Source organism: Orbicella faveolata, unplaced genomic scaffold (genome assembly GCF_042242905.1).
Source record: "Orbicella faveolata isolate gen_17 unplaced genomic scaffold, um_ofav_v1 contig_14, whole genome shotgun sequence".
Classification (NCBI taxonomy): domain Eukaryota; kingdom Metazoa; phylum Cnidaria; class Anthozoa; order Scleractinia; family Merulinidae; genus Orbicella; species Orbicella faveolata.
The window spans coordinates 24,002,985-24,019,594 of NW_028301541.1; the positions used below are offsets into that span (position 1 = coordinate 24,002,985).

A 16,610-nucleotide genomic window follows, 5' to 3' on the forward strand; every position below is an offset into this window, starting at 1 on the left:
GTTGGCAGTAGGAGCATAGGCACACACGTATCTGTCTCTGGGGATTTTATGGAGGGTGAACAAACCTAGACCAGTGTCCACTCCACCCACCCCAACCACTAGACTAGGTCGGACTTGAAGGAATGCCTCGCCAGTTTTAACCACTTCAAAATTCTTTTCTGGATGACCTGACCTGTAAATATTAATTGACAAAGTGTAAGGACCTATTTACTTGTTGGAAGGTTGGTCATAGCACTTGGATCATTAAAACACCCCCACCTGAATTACTGAGAAAACACAAATGGCTCTCTTAAATTCCTTCACATTAGACAGTGATAACATGAGGTCAACAACTATTATGTTACGTTACGATTATTTTCTCCAGGAAAAGTTTGTCTTCAATTCAAGTGCACAAGGCCAGCCTTCTTCATTTCCTTCTGCAACTCATTAATAATTCATCAATTTGAAACAATGGAAATCATAACTGCGACTGTGTCTGGATATCAGATCTTATTTAGCATAGATTCTTACGAGTGTATTTCTTGTATTAGTTTTGGTTTTGATTGAAGAGATATATCAAACACTTGAGGCTGTATTTTATCACGTTTCCAAACATTCCAAAGTTCATCATAAATACTCCACTACACATCATGTTCTCAACTCTGTTCTTGGTGTTTGGAAATGTGATAAAAACTGTTTCTCATGTGTTACAGAATGGTTTTTCAATACTGATTTTAATTTTTGGCATTCGGCATTTGAACAACCAGGTCTGTTATATTTATCTAGTACCTTGTAATCTCGTTGTAAATTCCAAACTGGGGTTCTTTCTTGGGTAAATGCTGAGTTTGGTGCTCATGAGCTTGTGCTCGGGTAGTTTGGTTAGAACAAATCTGTTTGGTAGTTTTTCTCTCATGCCAAGGTAGGAATGCACTGGACTTGTTATAAGGATATCCTTTCCGCTGCAAATTCCTAGTTGTCTCAAGGTTAAAATGCTTCAAGATGTGGTCAGCACTGTTATCTGAATTGCACCCATAAATGAAATTTCTAGAGGCACCACACCAGATTGGACCCATTTTTTTCTCTTTTGCCACTCCCTGTAGACCGAGTAGTAGCTTGTCTTGGCAGTATCTCGTGAAAACATGGCAAAAACCAGTTACAACAAGGAGTGCATTGAGTGATAACAAGAAAGGACTCGTTGTAGTTGCATTACATACTGGAAATGGTGACATTAGCCTCTTGCGTAGCTCTGATTGAGTACTGACTAGCTGTTCAACAAACTCAAGGAATCTTGTCTCCATCTCATCAGAAGGTGGTGTCGTATACTTGAACCAAAATTCCTTTAACGGGCGGCCATAGTAATCGTGAGGGAGATCTATTCCCTCCGCCGGAATTTCTTCACACAGATCAGCTGTTCCTTGCAGAACAAACAAGCGCAGGAAAAGATGAACTGCACAGAGGCTTATGTGACCCATTCTTTTTAAATAAACATGTTTTAAATCATCTGTTTTCACAAAATGGATTGCTGCCAACTCCGGTGCATCTATTCCAAAAAGACGGGTGAAAACTGCATTCTCTAGGGGTTTGTCAGAATCAATATTAATGTTCATAACCAAACCATCACCATCACAGGGAATAACAGTGGGATAACATATTTTTTCGGAAAGTTCTGGACCTCCATCATCACACACCACAGATCTGTATGGACTTGTATTGTTGTAAGCTTCGTAGATGTTGCTGGGCACATCACACGTATGGTGTATTCTTGCTGGTAAATTAACTATGGCTGACCGTACTTCAGCACTAACAAAATGGCTCATTGGCTCGTTCACATAATTTAGCAATGGGAACTTGGAAACTGAATTGAAAACTGCAATCTGGTCATGGAGATTAGATGATGATGCTCCAAGTTCATCTATTCCATCAAGAATATCTAAAATAGAACTGTAGTTTGGCCTTCCACGAGAACGCTGCTGAGGAACATCTGGCATGCTTTCACTATGGTGTTGGGCTATGCATTCTGTAAGAAATCCACCTATGGCATAAGCCTGCTGTGTGGCAAGTTGATACCTTTGCTGCAAGGCTTGATGTAATTTTCCAATAACCTAACAGGTAATAGTCATAATATTTAATTCACTGCTTGTGTTTTGTGTAGTTTGAGGTTATTCAAACTCAAAAGAGGAGGCCAAACTATATAAACAGAAAACCTCACTGCAAAGTTACAAAAATCAAATCAAATCTCTGACTTATCCTGGGTTAGCTTAATCGGGTTTTGAACAACATGACCCGGGAGCTCCCCTTTTAGGCTTGGCTAAATCTGTATATTATGTAATAAGGAACAATCAAAATACAGCAGACAAACTTTGCTATTATCTGCATGTGAGCAAAGTGGCTCATCAGGCTGGCGCTTATCTAGGGTTTTAGTGACAGTTTCAGTTCTGAATTTGTAAAATTATTGTAAGGCACATCGGGTGTGAGCTAATAAGCCCTGTAATAATTTTAATTATATGTTAAATATACTATTGTTTTAAATTATCATGCATAAATTAAGTACTCAGATCCAGCCATTTCAGCAAGGTAGTTCAAAGCTTATGGAACAATGGCGGAAGGTATTCTAGGTTATAACATGTAAATGTTGATAAATTCCTAGAATCTGTGAAGATGGCTGATGATGGACAATTTCAATATAAATGTTTTGGGATATAATACTGATGAGCTGCTGTAAACTTTGATTAATCTGTGGTGAAGTGGAATTGCCCATAATACCTTTGTCATTGTTTTATATGCCTTTATGGGAGAATTACCAATTAGGGTTCCATGAGATTAAGTAGCAATTTACAAAAGAGCCAACCAATGTCTTAACAGGATGATACAAATGTTATTTTAACACACTGTGATTCTGAAAAGTTTTTTACCTGTATTGCCATGTCAGGATTGTCCTCAATAGAGAGAAGTTCTGTCACATCATCATTGTCAAACCGAATGATTGAATTGGGTGCCATGGTGGTATTAAAATCACAATTTTCCAGATATGTCATGTAAATGGCTGCTTTAAGTGATGGATCTTTAATAGGTGCCAAATGCTCCTTCAAATATTTGAATTCTTTGTTTTCTGCAAAGTTTACCTGAGGGACTGATTCACTTTCCAAGGCAGCTGGTGGTGTATGTGGAGATTCCTTTGAGATTGAAAGTTTATAAGCATCTTGGAGGTTTCATTTTATCTCGCTAGCCAACATGTAATAATTAATAAATCATGACAGCTTATATACCCAGACTCTGGTATTCTGTACATGCCTTGAGTTTGAATTGTAATAACCTATTAGTAGTTGTTTTACTCCATTATGTCAAAGAATTAAGAACACCAGAAGTTCGAGTAACAAGTGGACAGAAACTTTGTACCAAGATTATTTGCATCATATTGCAAACTTCTGTGTGACTATTTTGAATATCTTCTCAAAAGAAATCATTTCTTACAACACCAAATGTCAAAAACAAAGTTTGAAGTTCATAAGAAACACTTGAAAGTACTGGTGAAATAAAACTGACAATGAAATTTTACCTGTGATTGCACTATTTCTCTGAACTTCAAAATTCATTTTCTCCAGTTCCTTTGGAAAATTGTTTTTGGTGTTATTTCAGGCAATTATTTATATCTTTAGCTTTAAGAAAATGCAAAAAGGATCTTAATATACTTAACATTGTATTGGTACAAGATTTTTGTCCACAAAAGTCTGAAATTGCTCAATTTCCTATCGGATTTCGTCTTAAAAAATTCAACACTGCACATCAACTCAGTTGATTAATATGCAAGGTTACCTTAGAACATTTGATCTTTTTCTGAACCCTGCGTTTCCTCTTTTTCACTCTGCTAGTTCTTGCTCTATCTGCAGTCCAAGCAAGTTGGCAAGACCATAATCAATATTTAAGGCCTTTTAACTTATTATGTGTTCAAGAAAATATCAGTTCCATAGCCTTCCCAGAGTATTTTTTTGCTTAAGCCCTGTAAATTACAGTTTCCCCCACACTTACTATGACAAATGTTTAGGTTTGAACCCCCCCTCAAGTGCATAGATATTTTCTGAAGTTGCAGGATACGAGTAATCTGTACAAGTGCCACTTATTGTTTTGTAACAGCTCATAGGCTCATTGTGTTCACTGAAATATAACTCATTAAATTCATTGAAAAGTCATTAAAAATGTATTGTTTTCTTAACATACCTGATGTATCCATTGGGATTGGAGACATTTCTTGTGGTGTAGTTGTACTTACTAAAAAAGAAACCATTTGGGAACAGTTGGACTCAACTGGCTAATCAGCATACCTGCTTTTTAAATTAAGTAAGCAGTGTGCATAGCTTAATGAAACAAGTCAATATTCCTCAGAAGCAGAATTAAGTTAAAGGGTATTCCAAGAGCTCAGAGTATCTGAATTAAATGAAGTGAATGAAGAAAAAATGTTTTACCCCCAGGCCCCCTTTTTACTTGTTCTCACACCAAGCTCTCTTGGGAACTATGTGTCAAAAAGTGACATGAATATTTAACCCTTTACCCTCTAAGAGTGCAAATGGGCACACAAGGTCATAACTTCTATGAATAAGGTCAAGGTCGTAAATTCTATGAATTTTTGCCATGAAAATTGTCTTGTGAAGATCTGCTCATTGAAGTCATAAAATTTTGACCCCCTCCCATCCAAGACATGTTTGACCACCCCCAGAAGTTTTTAGTTCCTTTTTCAGGATGCAAATGGAATGCAAGGCTTGTTTCATATCAAGCTATGCATTAAGAGCTGCTAGATAAGCTATAGTTTAGTGGTATACCTAACATAGTAGAAGATTGACACATTTTTGAAGTCATTCATTTTCACATTTTAAAGCAATTTCTCTTAAAATGTCTACCTTCTTCATAGCTGCTGATGTCAATTCTTAAATAAGCTGATTAGTGGCTTTCAAATGGCATATTGTACACAGGCAGAGTGTCTTTATTTGCTGATTTGGGAAAAACTGCCGTTCGCCTGAGGGGTAAAGGGTTAACTTATCACAATGGGCAGGCATTAGCCTACATTTGTTTTTGCGAAAACTCAGAGCTGCATTTAAAATTACCTGTTGGGTTGGTGGGCTGATCATTGGCTCGGGTTCCTGGGGAGAGGAATGAAAAATTTTCAAATTGTGGGTAAATTCAGGGGCAGATCCAGGATTTTTCGTAGAAGGGGGTGCACCACTAAGGAATGGCATAACTGACTGGTGAGGTACACAAATTTTAAAAGCAAATACAGAGAAGGCTTCATCACAGGGGGGATGCACACTCCCTCCACCCTTTCCCTAGATCTGCCCTTGACATTATTCAACTGTCACAGTATGAGCTAAATTCCCTTTTCATACCAACCTGTTGTGTCGGTCTCTTGTGTCTTGTTAATTGCAGATGGCACTGGTACCTCCCTGGAGGGTACTTCACTAGCTGGTAGCATATCCGTATCTAAATATGAAATGAATAAAAAAATTCTAATTTGTATGGACAAGCATTAGTATACATAAACTCGAGAATGCATTAATCAAAATTACCTGGTGGGCTGGATGGCTGGTCAGTGATTGGAGAATCTGGAAAGAGGAATTAGTAAGACTTTTCAACTGGGGATAAATTATGCGTCTGGTCCCTAATTAAAAAGGTACTCTGGAGAGAAGTCAAGCAGAATATTCAATGGCTATTTAAACATACCCGGGATCTCACATTCCGATGAGCTCACTTGAATTTTAATTTTGCCAATTGTGTCACGAACTTTTCCAATAAGTTCCTGGGCATCGTCCGAAAGCGTAGGCGCCATGGACTCAACCTGTCTCCAAAGAACAACAAATTCTTGGAACAAAGTCTTCGGCAATCGAACGTAGTCGTCCATTGTCAAAGGAAACTTTTTTAAAGTCAGTCTTTTTAGTGCAACCGTTGGTTTTTTACCCACGTCTCAGCCAATAGGATCACGGCAAATTGTTTTTTCAAATTTTTCAACCAATCACGGAAAGAACTTGGCAACGGAAGTCTGCGTGAAGTCCTAGTCGTGATTAAAACAAATTAAATAGGACAAATCTAGACCACAAATAAATATCTACATTCATTTCCTATATAGAAATACGGATAAAAAGCCTGCTTCATATTTTTTAAATAATACGTAAGTTTAAGTTACTGTGAAACTCAGACAACCGTGAAAAAAAAAAAACGAAAACGTTCTTCCGACCGGAGGAATTTGAAAACGCCGGCTTTTCCCTCTAGTCTGGATGGAAAATATTTGAAAACGGAGCTTTTCGACAACTATGACATCACCATAATGTGAGTTTCTCTCCGGAGTCTTCCTCAAACACAAATCCAGACTTTTCGGTTGTTACGTTTTCAAAATTCCTCCGGTCGGAAGAACGTTTTCGAAAATTGCAAATAGTTGTCTTTTATGCTGTAATTAACTAGTCTTTTTGCGATTGGAATTCTGTAATTTTTATTAGTGTAAGTGTCCCCAATTAGCTTACTGTTTTACAGTGAGCTAGAATTTTGACACGTTAATAAAGTTATTTATTTCAAACTTTAATGCGTTTTCAGAGTGAGGGCTCCGTTTTGTGCCAATGACAGCATTTTTATTCTTTTGCTAAGAATTGTGTATTTAGGTAGCCCTTTACATAAGCCTTGTTGGCTTCTCTAGGCTTCCTTGCCTATAATATACAGTGATGGGAAATTTTTATGTTTATAAATGGCAAAAATAAGCAATAAACAAAATTTTGGAATTTTTCCGACGTAGTGTGGACGGTGCCTAAAGCCCTTACCACACTAATGCGGTTTAGTATGAAAACGCATAATTTTTTGATGCGTTTTCGCCTATCATCCCCACTAAAACGCCCGAAAACGCTGATGAAAACGGAGGCTTTCGGAAACGATTTCCAAAGTGGAGCATTTTGAAAACGTTTCGTTTGTAGTGTGGACATCTGGAAACGAAAGCTTTTGAAAACGGTGACGAAAAAAGCATCATATTCTAAAGAACTGGTTCATGCTTAGCGCGCGTGTATCGAGTTTTGGATGCACGCGGGAAGTTTCGAGGGCACGAAAGAAGCGTAAGAGCTGCTCGAGGCGATAGTCGAGAGCAACTCTGGCCTCTTGAGTGCTCTACAAACTTCCCAAGTGAACCCATAACTCGATATAGGCACAGCTAAAAGCATAAACCAATTCTTGTATAACATGGCGACAAAAACTTGGGCGCTAAAATATGCTTTATCTGTGATTGACTACAAGGTTCTCACAACACACGGTGAAGGAAAACAAAGGTTATTAGGATGTTAACACGCCACAATCAGTTGAGCAACAGTTGAACAAAACGGCTTATTGTCATAGAAAAATTCGCTTTTCCGAATTAATTATAATAAAATACAGGCAAACAAAGTCAAAAATACTCAATGAAGATGTAGACAAAGAAAGTCAAAATACTCAAGTTTAAGTAAACATCTTAGCTTGGCAAAAGTCAAAGGCTCGAAGTAGGGTTTGGATTGTTCAGAATAATCTTGACATTTCCGAAACTTAAACAAAGGGAACTTGCACCAAACTCGACGAAAACTGCACACGTCATGTTTTATACGCACGGCCGTATGAAAACGCACAATTTTTTGATGCGTTTTCGCCTATCATCCCTACTAAAACGCCCGAAAACGCTGATGAAAACGGAGGCTTTCGGAAACGGTTTCCAAAGTGGAGCATTTTGAAAACGTTTCGTTTGTAGTGTGGACATCTGGAAACGAAAGCTTTTGAAAACGGTGACGAAAAAAGCATCATATTCTAAAGAACTGGTTCATGCTTAGCGCGCGTGTATCGAGTTTTGGATGCACGCGGGAAGTTTCGAGGGCACGAAAGAAGCGTAAGAGCTGCTCGAGGCGATAGTCGAGAGCAACTCTGGCCTCTTGAGTGCTCTACAAACTTCCCAAGTGAACCCATAACTCGATATAGGCACAGCTAAAAGCATAAACCAATTCTTGTATAACATGGCGACAAAAACTTGGGCGCTAAAATATGCTTTATCTGTGATTGACTACAAGGTTCTCACAACACACGGTGAAGGAAAACAAAGGTTATTAGGATGTTAACACGCCACAATCAGTTGAGCAACAGTTGAACAAAACGGCTTATTGTCATAGAAAAATTCGCTTTTCCGAATTAATTATAATAAAATACAGGCAAACAAAGTCAAAAATACTCAATGAAGATGTAGACAAAGAAAGTCAAAATACTCAAGTTTAAGTAAACATCTTAGCTTGGCAAAAGTCAAAGGCTCGAAGTAGGGTTTGGATTGTTCAGAATAATCTTGACATTTCCGAAACTTAAACAAAGGGAACTTGCACCAAACTCGACGAAAACTGTACACGTCATGTTTTATACGCACGGCCGCACGTATATAGAGATTTCGTTCATGATGGCTCAATAGGAATTAAGTAGGACAAGCGCGCTCTGTTACAATGCAACATTTTAGAAAACAGCCCTGTGAAAATATACGCGCTGATTGGTTAATAATCGTGTTTCTATTAAGCAATTAGATTATGAGTTCGAGAATATACAAATTAAAGCTTATAGAGCTGGTGGCTATCACCCTGTCCCGAGTTTTTAAATACAGTCCAACCTCCACCAACGACCACCTCCTTACAACGGCCACCTCTCTACAGCGGCCATTTTGTTTCGTCCCGGCGGACGGCCCATAAATTTACTCTTCACCTCTCTACAACGGTCACCTCTTCATAACGGCAACGGCCACTAATTGCCAAAATAACCTCTCCACAACGGCCAGTTAATCAACGACTGACGAATGGTGTATACAAAAACCCATTTTATATTGTAAGTCGTCAGGAACCTTGATCCGTACCGCGCATCGTTGGTCTCTGTTTCTGTTTGGTTTTTGTTTTTTTGACATATTTTGACTGTTTTAGGTATTTCGATGCTAATATAAGCATTGTGTTTAATATACAAATGTTGTAGCCCCCGTAAAAACAGGTACCATCACACCCCTACCACCCCATAACGGCCCCTTACCCCAAGGTAGCCGTTGTAGAGAGGTTTGACTGTTACATGGATTGTCTAATTTTTCACGACCTCTTCGAAACATTTTTATCCGAGAACGATTTTTGTACGATCACTCCTTATTCGAAAATGTTCTGTAAATTTTCGCTAGAATTAAATATGGCAAAACACGGACACGTTTTTATAACGCTTCGGATCCGGAAACCGTTTTTTAGAGGTCGTGAAAAATTTGGCGTTTTGAAATGGCACGAAGTTCACAAGTTTTCTCGAGCTTCGGAGGTTCAGAATTTTGCTTTAAAATATAGGGATATATATAAGTGCGTTCTCTCTGATCGGCTCAAAAAGCTTTGCTTCACCTGAACATAAAACATAAACTGAAAGGCATGTTTCATGTCAAAGTCGAACAGTGTGGTCGCGTATGGACTAAGTAGTCATGTTAGAACCCACGCAAAGATAAACAAGATGATACTATGGATGTATCGAGCAAAACATAAGCACGAAAGAGTCTTCACGTCAAATCGGTAATATTCGAGAAAAAAGAACTAAGGACTTTCCTTGTTAGATCAAGGGGAAAAAAACCGGTCACGGAAAGTGGAACGCCCAAATCTCAAATGGGATGTCACAATGATATCCACTTGACCACTAAACCAGTGAAATCTTAGCGTGGCAATACGCTGTAGAAGGAAAGTCGTGTTTTTAGGATTTAAGAGAAACCCAAGTACACGCAGTTATGCGTCTACTTTAATTTACAGAAAACAGGGAAAAGTCATTTTTAAACTTTGTTACTGTCTACTTAATTGGAAAAAGGGATAAGAATCTTAAAAGGTTTTGTGAGTGATCAGCCCCACGAAAAACTTCAATCAAGACAAGCGCAATTGAGTGCAACCAAAACTATTTATTTGCGATCAACAATCTAACAATGTAATCAGCCTTCACTGGTCATGTTCTGTCTTATAAACGTCACATGTTTGACTTGCTAACTTCACAGTAAAACTCTGGAAAAAAGACAAATACATTTTCTTGTAATTGAGCTATAAAGAAAACTCTTTTCATCTGTTCTGTTCTGTTCTGTCTTATATGACCAAAAAAAGAACATTAACCTGACTGGCTTCATAGAGCCTCAAAGAAACTGTGAAATCACGAAAATTTTAGATCACTGCGCTAAACAAACACTCTGTAGTATTTGCCAATCTAAACGTAACAGGAACTATATAAACTCATATATACTAGGCTGACTTGGACAACGCTTACTCTTACTGGGGATTGAAATCGCGAAAATTTTAAATTACTGCACTTAACAAACAGTCTGTAGTATTTGCCGATCTAAACGCAACAGGAACCAAATAAAACTATATATGCAAGGCTGACTTGGACAACGCTTACCCTTACTGGGGGATTGAAAACACGAAAATTTTAAATTACTGCACTTAACACTCTGTTATATTTGCCACTCTAAATGCAACAGGAACCAAATAAAACTATATATACAAGGCTGACTTGGACAACGCTTACTCTTACTGGGGGATTGCTACCCATTTCTTAGTCTTAAAAGTTAGTCCTTGACCAACACAATCAAAACAATATAGCGACTCCAAATTCCCCGAAACGATTCCCTAATAAATCGAACATTAAACAAATACGTCTTTGACCCAAACACCACAATGGATGCGATTGGTTTTCAGAAAGCAAGCACCATCTAAAAGAGTGTATGTTGGTCAAGGGTTCACTAGCTATGTTATTTGCTGTACAAATTGCCTCTTAAACTCCTAAACACGACATACTGTTTTGGAAATACTTTGCCCGACTCAAGGACAACGTTTTCTCCCATTATCCAAATCGTTTTTCAGCGTAAAATGTATAGTACATTGTATCTCGAAGGTCAAATGCAACAGAATTGTCCCTTTTTTTGTCTGCCTAAGACAACTGTCCTTGAGGAATTTATAGCCTTGAAGACAGCTGATGATATTTTGACGTGGACGCACGTATACCGGAAAATCTTACTGAGACTTCCAATAACTGCAGTGAGTTTTACCTTATATCTGTCGTCTTCATGTTTTATGCTGAACAGAACAACCACTGAGCATCCTAGCAATACTTCAATCTTTCTATGATCTAGGGACATTTCCATATTCTGAAAGGCTGACAATTTTGTTGCACTTAAACTTAAAAGATTGCGAGGCCGTCTATTGTTATTAAATAAACGTTATCAAAGAGCTGGATCTAAGTGAGGCGTTTCAGTATCGTGAGGCGTTTCAGTGTCGATGTCCGAGCGTGTTACTTTTTTATCATAGACCACAGTCGTTTCTTTGGTGTTCGAAGCTCGTAAGTTCCGTCGAGTCGATGGAAAACGACATCTACGGGGTAGATCAGAGAGCTTGCCTTTTCCTCCCACACGTCGGTCCCTGCTTGGAATTCGAAGTAGGTTGGGCGCGTTTCGACTTCTTTAAACCAAGCTAGTCGAGCGGACCTCCCGTCCGCTGTGTATTTAAGAACCTTGGCTAAGAACACGGTGGGATTTTCCTGAGTTGCGTCGCAAGACACGAGAGCGCACATTTCTCCCGGGGAGGGCAAATCCTCTGTTTCCTGATCACTGTCATCTTTTGGGGAACATGGAGCTGGAGCTTCGTCCAGGATAAAATTGACAGCGGACCTATTCAGGTAGCTTAATGCTTGTGATCTGCGTTCAGACTCAGTGCGTCGATCGTAAATATTTATCTGCGTTCTCAAACTGTGCTTGCAAACACGTGCTAGGGACTCGGCTAGCCTTACATCAGAACTTTCTGGAGAAGAACGGAAGTGTTCCACGAGGGCGTGCCTCATTTCGTTGATGGCGCAAGGAAAACCAAGGTGTTCTTGAAAAATGAGCGACAGGTAGTGTGAAAAGGAACTAGACGTCTTGAATTGAGTGCCGCGCTTGTTGACAAAGAAGTAGTCATGCTTGTCTTCAGACAGGAGACGCGGTCTCGAGACGCCCTTGTACTCTTTGAGATGGAAGATGACAAACTGATACTCGGCAGTGTCAAATCGAACAACATTAAGACCGTATTTTGGCGCGGTTTTATAACCATGCTCTATTAGCCAGACAGGTCCCTCGCTCGAAAAGATTATCGCATTGTCTCCCTCTGGAAAACTCTGGGCGAATTTGTGAATTTCTTGCTCTGCTGGTTCTTTTGTTGACAGACGTAGGGTCCTCAGTTCTTTGGCTCGGCCAGGGTTCACAGCGAAAAGAAGGAGCATCGTGAAATTCATGTGTAACCTTGCTCTAACCACTCCAGAGGCCTCCTCGTACCTACAGTGGAGGTTTCGAACGACTTCCTGAAACTGCGGCCAAAGTAGTTTCACAGATGGCGCGCTCTTTGTAAGACGCTGTGCCTTTTCCAGTTGATTCCGCACTGAGCGAAGATCAGAGATGCTTTCCACGTGCTCGTAGTTTCTTCGACTCTGGTCTGCATGGATAAACTTTGCCGTTATTATCAGACTGTGAAGATACCGAGAAGCCGTAGAGTTCTGAACACGTCGGTCTTCCTTGAGGTAATTCACGAATCTCTCCACTGAGGTCAAGTCATCAACGAGAGACAAGGCGGGTTTCAGTTTTAAGTTGGTCTCGCAGTGAGCCAAGAATGTTACTAGCCTCTCCACGTGTTTCTGCCATGTGCTTTCTGCCATTCTCGGCGACCGCCTTCTGTGATTGAACTCGGCAAGATAAAACGCTTTCATCTCGCGAACCGAAGCTATGACATCTTGGAATGCAGAAATATTGAGTTTTCGTTTCTTTAACATCAGAGTGATTTCACTATCATCTTGCTGAAGGCAGTCTTCGCCATTAGATTCGTCAGAACTGTCCAAGTTAGATGAGTCTTCCTCCATTGATTGGAAGTCAGCGTTGTTGCATTCATCTTCGCTTGAGCTTTCCTCCCGGGGCGTGGCCTCGTTAATCGAGGAGCTCTTGGTGGCGGTCTCACCAGTTTGCAAGATATGGTCAATGGAGAAATTGGAAGTTGTTGCTACTGGACTTCTTTGATTAATGCCACTGTCGTAAGATAGAGCTGATGATTTGGAACTAGTCTCTCGACTGAAACGCCTCTCGACTTTGGAGAAAGCACTATAGCCGGCGCCAATGCGCTTTGTACTTAGCTGCCTTTCATTTTGCATGCGCGATTCGTGATAAGCTTGGAGAATGTTCACGTCTCGTTTAGATATAAGTGAAATTACCCTAAAATTAGCTAACTGAGGCCTTGCTCTTTTAACATTGTCCTGAATGTCCCCAGAGCAGTGGACAAGAGTCAATCCTAAGCTTCGCATGCGGGATTTAATCGTTTTTCTTGGAACGCCAGTAAACATTTTGTCGCATACTTCGATGAAAGCGTGATATGTCCGTCCTTGGTCATCAGAAACTGGGAAAAGGGAGTCGTTATATTCTTCATCACCACCAGTAAGAGAGGAACTTTTGTCTATCTAATAATAACCAAGAAAAACAAATTAACAATAGCACTTTACAGTAAGAGTTGTTCTAATGCTTAGGCTCAAGAGTAAAGAACATCCTATTTCTCTTCACATCACCTTGTCAAGCAGGTGAAAAATAATCTACAACTAGTAACACGGATGTAGACAGATTTATATATTGAACACTGGTGCACGAATGTGTACCAGGGTTATCATTTTAGAACAAATTATTTCAGTGATCCCTGTCTCTTGCACGAGAGGTTCTTTAGGAGTATGTCAAGCCCATTCAGTCAACAAGCTCAGTTTTAAGCTAAGTTTTCCAGATTTTCTGTCTGATGGCAACCGGATCAAAGTGGTCGCTTAGTAAAATGTACCCACATTCTTTACAAAGGAACATTTGAAGTACTATTTTCCATGGTTCTTGGCGTTTAGCAAATGGTGCCTTTAAATTCTATTGCTAAGAATAGAAAGCGCTTCGTCTCCGGAGATCGTCGTATCTCAAGTAGCAGCTCCCAGCTTTTACAACTCTTGTGACGAGAGATGAAATTGACACAGACTTTGATAGCCATTACCGAAGCCTTAATCAGACCCACTAGCGAAAGCTTAGCTCAATCCTTTTCCTTTCGACGTCGTCTTATTTCGAAACAGTGTAAACACACAACTCACCGAATCTTCCAGTACTGGGTTTGATGTCCAGCTTGAGTTTTGTAGCTCTTCGCGTCTAATCCGCACTTCACTCTGAAAGAAAAACATATAATCAAAAACTATATCTCATCATTCATCACCAAAACCAGAATTCTCCGACACTAGTGAAAATACTTCACTCAATCATTTCTCCGCCAAAGTTTCAAAAACTAATAACCTAATAAACAGCGCAATTTCTACGTGCAAGACCTCACACTTGGCTTCTATGTTTTCCGAAAATGATCAACCGCAATTGATTTCTCGGCTCAGTAAAGTTAATGTCCTTACTCCATGTAATCAGTGATGTACCCATTTTTCTACCAAACGCAAATTCAAAATCTGAAATGGACTGTTTTAAACGAGAATCAAGCAGTGGTTCTCACTCAACTCACCGGATCTCCAAGCTCCGTTCTCGTTGAACTACTGGAGGTTTGTTTTCGTCCGATGCCCGCTTTTCTCTGAAGAACAAAAGAAAAGAAATGATTAATGTTAAAGGATGTGAATTAGGCGCTACTACGCACCTTGCAAATCTGTTCTTTCTCGTTATTGATCTTTTCTTTCAGAAAATTCTCTTTCAATCTTATTTTATTGACTGTGATGATTTCGGTTTCCTAGGTTGACGAAAAAATCTCCCTCAGTGACTTCTTTTGGAACAAATGATGCAATAATCACACAGGAAGTAATTAACTTTCAATTAGTAACTGGAGCCGCCAAGTACTAATCGACTTACACCTTGAACGTTCAAGCATTTAAGTGCTCAAACGTTCAAACGCCTAAGCATTTCGATGGACTGACTGAAAAGAGATTTGCCTCTATTTTCCGAAAAGGATTTACTGCAACTGATTCCTCGGCTAAGTAAAGTTAACGGCCGAGCTCCATCTTATCAGCGATGCTCGCATTTTTCTGCTCAACGGAATTTGAAATCCGACATTTTTGGGCTGTTTCAAATGAAAATAGGGTGGTGGAAGACCGTTTGCAACAGATCAGGAAAAGAGGTGAAGTAAAGAAGCGTAGGCTTAGTAGGCTTAGTAGGCTTAGTAGGCTTAGTAGGCTTAGTAGGCTTAGTAGGCTTAGTAGGCTTAGTAGGCTTAGTAGGCTTAGTAGGCTTAGTAGGCTTAGTAGGCTTAGTAGGCTTAGTAGGCTTAGTAGGCTTAGTAGGCTTAGTAGGCTTAGTAGGCTTAGTAGGCTTAGTAGGCTTAGTAGGCTTAGTAGGCTTAGTAGGCTTAGTAGGCTTAGTAGGCTTAGTAGGCTTAGTAGGCTTAGTAGGCTTAGTAGGCTTAGTAGGCTTAGTAGGCTTAGTAGGCTTAGTAGGCTTAGTAGGCTTAGTAGGCTTAGTAGGCTTAGTAGGCTTAGTAGGCTTAGTAGGCTTAGTAGGCTTAGTAGGCTTAGTAGGCTTAGTAGGCTTAGTAGGCTTAGTAGGCTAGGGTTAGGGTTAGGGTTAGGGTTAGGGTTTAGGGTTAGGGTTAGGGTTAGGGTTAGGGTTAGGGTTAGGGAGGAATCTTGGCTGGGCCAAAGTAGGGTGTTTAAATCAATTTCCTCACCCCCAAAAGTTTGAAAAACTTGAAAAGCTTGAAGCTTGAAAACATTGATTTTCACCTCTCTCAAACAGGAAAACCGATCACCAGTATAAAAAAAACATACCGCATCAGATGAAACCGCTAAAAGCCAGCAAGATAACAACACCCAAGATAATAATGGCCAGTTGCAAGTTCCCATGAACACTGAAAACAGCAGTGCCTAAAAATCATAAATGACATAGAAACAGTAATTACACATCGTGATAAAAAAGACCCTTCAATTAGTAAACAATTTCATCAACCTTTTGTTTTATTGCAAGGATATTCTCTAATGCCTTACTTCGTTAACAAGTTCATGTTGTGTTTTTGGAGGAGCCCTTCAATTTTTGTTCCGTTGTATTGCAAGGACATTTTGTATTACCTTACATTATTAACGAGTTCATGTTTTTTTCTGGAGAATATTACATTTTGAATACCATTACACCAAATATTACTAAATGCTTTTATAGTGTGCATCCTTATAAAATGGACACCCTTAAAACAAAATTTTCAATAAGACAATTTATGCTGTCATAAACTTAGTGAGGACAATGACGAGTATATAACCCTTGAACAGTAGCAACTCTACTCAGTCCCACATAATGAATGTGTGGAATAGTTGTTCTAGTGTTGAAGTTGACAACTAATTTTGACAATGTTGACAACTAGTTTCAATGAAGATCTGCCACAGGATGGGCTAGAGAATGGATTTTGAAGTAATCATCAATGACTTCTCTCATTGAAGAATATTTTTAGGTATGTTTTTTAGGATGTATTAGAAGAATGAAGTCACAGGTCAATCAGTCGATGGTCCTTGGGGTGAAATCATGATAAATGTTAAGCTTAAAGCTTGAAAACATTGATTTTCACCTCTCTCAAACAGGAAAACTGATCACCAGTATAAAAAAACATACCGCATCAGAT

The 16,610-nt window shown here is 39.4% G+C and overlaps 2 protein-coding genes across 2 annotated transcripts; both read right to left on the reverse strand.

Annotated features, from left to right (window-relative positions):
• Positions 1-711: 711 nt before the first annotated feature.
• LOC149114565 (uncharacterized) lies at positions 712-5,866 on the reverse strand. The gene is made up of 7 exons (XM_089286084.1): positions 5,689-5,866; positions 5,359-5,448; positions 5,076-5,111; positions 4,195-4,245; positions 3,793-3,860; positions 2,892-3,152; positions 712-2,081 (listed from the first exon to the last, which is right to left on the reverse strand). The coding sequence occupies exons 1-7, from the start codon at positions 5,864-5,866 to the stop codon at positions 762-764; spliced, it is 2,004 nt and encodes a 667-aa protein (XP_089142210.1). The 3' UTR covers positions 712-761.
• Positions 5,867-9,878: 4,012 nt separating this feature from the next.
• LOC149114566 (uncharacterized) lies at positions 9,879-14,988 on the reverse strand. Its single transcript, XM_089287218.1, has 3 exons — positions 14,523-14,988; positions 14,113-14,184; positions 9,879-13,458 (listed from the first exon to the last, which is right to left on the reverse strand). The coding sequence occupies exon 3, from the start codon at positions 13,342-13,344 to the stop codon at positions 11,278-11,280; it is 2,067 nt and encodes a 688-aa protein (XP_089143344.1). The 5' UTR covers positions 13,345-13,458; positions 14,113-14,184; positions 14,523-14,988; the 3' UTR covers positions 9,879-11,277.
• Positions 14,989-16,610: the final 1,622 nt, after the last annotated feature.